The sequence below is a fragment of the Adiantum capillus-veneris genome, chromosome 8 (assembly GCF_014529385.1).
Source record: "Adiantum capillus-veneris isolate H3 chromosome 8, ASM1452938v2, whole genome shotgun sequence".
NCBI lineage: Eukaryota > Viridiplantae > Streptophyta > Polypodiopsida > Polypodiales > Pteridaceae > Adiantum > Adiantum capillus-veneris.
In genome coordinates this window covers 137,353,527-137,358,552 of record NC_140938.1, presented here as the reverse complement: position 1 = coordinate 137,358,552, position 5,026 = coordinate 137,353,527, and the positions used below count along the sequence as shown (strand labels likewise).

At 44.4% G+C, this 5,026-nt stretch overlaps 1 protein-coding gene across 3 annotated transcripts; it reads left to right on the top strand.

The window, feature by feature from the left end:
• Positions 1 to 482: 482 nt before the first annotated feature.
• Positions 483 to 2,391, top strand: LOC147453027 (uncharacterized). Of its 3 annotated transcripts, none has more exons than XM_086519063.1 (6): positions 489 to 660; positions 726 to 987; positions 1,057 to 1,093; positions 1,195 to 1,300; positions 1,377 to 1,487; positions 1,762 to 2,391. In XM_086519063.1, the coding sequence occupies exons 1-6, from the start codon at positions 589 to 591 to the stop codon at positions 1,912 to 1,914; spliced, it is 741 nt and encodes a 246-aa protein (XP_086375189.1). In that variant the 5' UTR covers positions 489 to 588; the 3' UTR covers positions 1,915 to 2,391. The 3 variants fall into 3 exon arrangements, with proteins under 3 accessions (XP_086375188.1, XP_086375189.1, XP_086375191.1); XM_086519065.1 differs by having other exon boundaries at positions 509 to 660; positions 733 to 987; XM_086519062.1 differs by having other exon boundaries at positions 483 to 660; positions 726 to 1,093.
• Positions 2,392 to 5,026: the final 2,635 nt, after the last annotated feature.

Here is a 5,026-nt window from a genome sequence, read left to right as displayed (position 1 = left end):
TGACAAATGGATAAATGCTTTGGAAGCTTGTGCAAATGTGCATGCACCGTGAATTCATATTGGGTTCCAAGTTCATTGTAATGAAATGTCATGTCATGTAATGTAAATGTGCATAGGCTAAAGCCCAGGCCAGGGCTAGAAAAAAACACTTTTCCTACCCCAAGAAAATAAGGGCAAACTTGAAATACTCCCGGTTTTTCGGTCGAAATTTAATGCTTTTGCCGGTAATTACACTAAAACTTATGAAAATTGCCCGGTTTTCTTCTAGGCAAGCTCAAAATCTAATCGGGATTTTAGGATTTCAGCCTGTTAAAATACGCTGACCCCAGTTTTTTTCTAACACTGGCCCAGGCCCCATACATAACAAGAGATGTGACATATAGAAGTCAAATCACCTACTACTACTACTTCTAGAATCTAGAGGTCTCTACTCTCTACTATGGCCATCCATTACGAAAGTAACTGATAACTGCCTCGCGTGACCACTGCCTTGAAAATGAACAACTTAGATTCTCCTAAAATGTCCGTAGTAGTCTGTGGGGCGTTGCTACCTTTGCAGTAGAGCAGGAGCAGCAACCTCCAAGGAGCATGGCCGATGGCGTGAAGACGAAGCTCGCCAAGATGCGCACCTCTCTCCTCGCGCAAGGAATCTCCATGCAGGTTAGTCCCGCCCCCGCCGTCCCTCCCTATCCTGCGCAGGCATGAAATCGCTCAACTGTATGCAGGGAATAGACGACGCCATGCTTCTGAGATTCTTGCGTGCGCGTGCAATGCATGTCCCTCGCGCAGCCAAAATGCTGGCCGAGCAGCAGACATGGAGGGCTTCCTTTGTACCTCTCGGATTCATCCCTGAGAGCCAAATAGAGAGTGAGCTGGCCCAGGGCAAGGCCTTTCTGCAGGGCGTCTCCAAGAAGACGGGCTACCCTCTTCTCTTCATGATTGCTCGCCATCATCTCGGCAACAGGACCGATTTCCAAGAATTCAAGAGTAAGACATTCATGCAGGCACACATGCACATAGGCATCATACTCTTGATGTTTGTCTTTGTTGAACCAGGGTTTGTGGTGTATACATTGGACAAAACCATAGCCAGGTACATGCATATTTGACAGTGTAAGCCAGTCGTGTAACATTAGATCATGAGCCATATGCAGCTTCTATGACCTGAATCTTGTTTGCACGGGTTCTCTTCAGTGCTCCAGCCGGCGTTGAAAAGTACACAGTGATTGTGGATTTGGAAGGAATTGGATACAAAAACATGGATGTCAAGTCTCTTCTCTCGAGCCTCCAGCTCGGGCAGGTACCTTGCTTCTGGGCTTGTTTCATTTTGTCAGCTGTGAGCTTAGATTTTAAGTGTGGCTTCATTGTCAATTCAGAAGTATTACCCGGAGAGATTGTCGAGGATGTATTTCGTGAAGGTGCCCTCAATTTTCACATCTTTCTGGAAAATGGCATCACCGTTTATTGACAAAGTGACGCGAGAAAAGGTACTGGCTTCCACACACACACACATTTCTTTTGGAGCATTGTTTCTCGGCCTCTCATGTACCCACCTGATTCCAAGACATTTGATTGCCTTCCAACTTCTTAACGAGATGTTACACTGAAAATCCCTATTCTGTGAGAGAACTTGGGAGTCTTGTTCTTTGGCAAATCAGGCAAATATGTAGTTTGGCTTCTCTCAAAGCTTGACTTTACTTTTGTTTTGCCCCCTTAAAGACTAAAATGATTGCTGCCTCTTTTTTTTTCTTCTGAATCTAGATTTATTTTCTCGATGGCAACGGAACGAGTGACTCCCTCATCCAGGAGTTCAGTGCCGACAACATTCCCAAAGTGTATGGAGGTAAGGCAGAGATGACTTTGATTCAAGATGCACTCGTCCCCGATTGGCCCCCCACAAACTCTGCATCTTGAGATGCAAAGCATGTTCCAAACACTTGTGGCACCTATATATGTCATGATGGCATAAAGGTGCCAGTAGTAAGGAGAGCTTTGATGCACTTCCACGACAAGGTCCTTTTCATGAATCCTCAATGTATTGGCCAATTATCAAAGCCCTCCCTTGTTTATGGAAGTAAAAGTACACCGCATGCTTTCTTTAAGGGTCAATCAAATCATAAGAGCAATTGTTGCTTTGGTTGGTGGATACATAACACTGAAGCAGAGACGGGTCCATTATGCCTTGTGGAGGTATGCACGACAGGAAGAATAATCTCACAAAGACGCAAAGCCATGACCCATTAACATACTTTCCTAGAATGGTTATGAAAGTTGCAAGGCACGACGAACTCTTTCAAATAATTAACAATACAATTGGCATTTACATGTACTTGATAAACATATTGAATCACACTAGCATCTATGAATAAATACAGTTAAGACCTTGCTTAATTCGGTCATTCATAGCCTTGTTTAGTCATTCTCACATGATAAAATGCTTAATTCGATCATTCATAGCCTTTTTAGTCATTCTTACATGCAAAACTGGAAATGAAATTCAGAAAACTCAGTTTTCTAAAATCCATATAGCCAAAACTTTTCTCTAGTACAAGCCTAAGTTGGGTGCTTGAATTTCATCTATAATTTATGTCATACAACCTATGACGTATATAATGGAAACATGGTGAGTGATCAACGAGAAGAAAGATGCTAGGTGTTTATAAGAATAATTATCTGACAGGCGAGCGATGGCAGGAGCAGGGTAGGGCGTGTAGATTTCATGAGCTCAGGGTTCGCTTTGCATGTGAGCGGAGCATGCTCCTGAGTACTGGTTGTACGCCTTGGGAGGTTCTTTCCTAGCGCGCCGCGGCCATACTGGACACAATAAGCAGTGAGCTAGGAGTCAACAGCTCAGCGGTGTTGAGTTTGTGAATCAGGGTGCGCCAAGATGCTGCTGCACGATACCCTTCACACTTAATAATCGCGATTTCACCCACAAATAATCGTTTTGAGATCATAGTTAATAATCGTAGATTGCATACGTTAATATTCGCTCCTTTGAGATAGTAGTTAATAATCGTTGATAGCTCCTTTGAGGCTTCCCTTTTGTATTGCACCCCCTTCATACCATAGCCTAAAAGCTTGTGGATTGCGGGTGGCCCAATTATTGGGCCATTGATAAGTTATTAAAGGTTCGGTGCTAATGGAAGTCGACGTGTTGGTCGTAAGTGAGAACATTGGCAAATTTTCGCAGATGTTAACGGCAAGGAAGAGGTCCGAAACGGAGCAAGCTGTGCCAATGGATGTAGGCGGTGGCTCGATCTTGAGACCGGTGAATGACACGGAAATGTCAGGCCCCAGCTCGCCAAAAATATTAACCATGAAAGAGGTCAAAATTGTTCCGACCGGAAAAGTTCCTCTGAGGAAACAGGAGAGAAAATGGGCTCAGCGCAAGGGTTCAAACCCGAAGTAAAAACCATCAAAGACAGGATTCCCGAGGGACCCATCTGCGCGAACGTAAATAAAGCGTCAAGTTCATCAGCTACTTTGCAAGCCATGTATTTGTTTGCTAGTATACTCAAGGGGCCTAACTCTAGGGTTATGGAAAAGGCTCAGTAGAAGGGATGTCAAGTGCAGGAGATATCAAAAACCTACAGAATGCAAAAGCTAGACTGCAACAAGAGCTCTTGGAAGTCAACAAAATGCTTGAGGCCGGCCCTAACAATAACAAAAGAACTTGCTCCCATTCAGAATTCAGTGGGCTGGTAGAAGACGGGTTGGCAGATCGAGCCTTCTCTGCTTTAAAATAGTCATTGCCACAACAAGTGGAGGTTGCCGAGGCTATTACTGTAGCGATTCCACTAGCACTGATAAAAAAATAGCTAGCCAGCCAAGCTAAGTTGACGCTTGTATTTGGGTTCAGTGGAAGAATCCCGAACAGGTTTGAGATAAATTCAATGGCTTCAGGGCCATCAAATTCTTGGTCATGGAGGAGCAATTGAAGGTACTTCCTACCTAGCTAAAGGTTTTTGATCAGTGAGATTCAAAGAGGCCTCCGATGTGGAAAAGACCCTCGACAAAGGGTCCTTAGTATTTAATAGACTATAATGTGTGTGGTGCCTTGGGAGCTAGTGTTCGACTCAACTGAATCTTTGCAAGCGGTTCATCCGGTCTGGGTTGAGTTTGTGGGATTGCCTAGCTGGCTGTGGGATAATCTCAGGATGCTTGCTAGCCAACTTGGCACTCCCTTATTTGTACCTAGTAAGAGAGGGTTTGGCAGAACTTCAAACATGGTTTGTATAGGATGGGATTCGTCTAAAACGCCACCTAAAAGCATGGTTATCCATGTCGGAGCTGGGCTTGTTACCATTCCGCTAAACTTTGGAACATACTTTGGGGCATGTTTTAAATGCAACAACTTTGGTCACGTCGCCAAGGATTGCCCATTGAATTCTAATGGTATTGTAGCTCCGGCAGTACAGGCCCCCAATGAAATGGAATCCCCGAAGGGAGGGCTGGAGAAGCAGGGAGACAATAATGAAGGGACTAATACAGGAAAGGATATAGGAGGGATGATATGTGAGAAAATGGTTACGAAGATGCAGGAAAAGATGGTGGAAGAATCGATTCCCATACAACGAGCTTCTGAAGGTACATGCAATAATAATAGGATCATTACTCCTGCTGCTACTCCCAAATTTATGAACTAACAATAGCGATGGCTATCCAAGTTCCTGGGCTGAAAAGAGCCAAAAGAGTGAAGGTAGTGGTAAGAAACTCCAAGTGCTACAAGTCGTCAGAACACTGGAGGTGAAAGGATCTAATTCATCCTCTACCCCTTCGAAAGGAGGGGGGTTCATTATCCCTCTACACAATCCATTTTCAACACTGCAAGAAAAGAAATCCTCTGACTTGGAACCCCCGGATTCTCCTAAGACCAAGGAGAAGGGGGGAGGGGGGAATGATTCGGATGCTGAAGAATTCGTTCCTCTTTCCCAATGAACCCCGTAATAATGATGAAGTCTCTCACTATCCAATCTTGGAACGTAAAGGGGTTGAAAACCCGTAAGAAGAGTACCCTACTCTG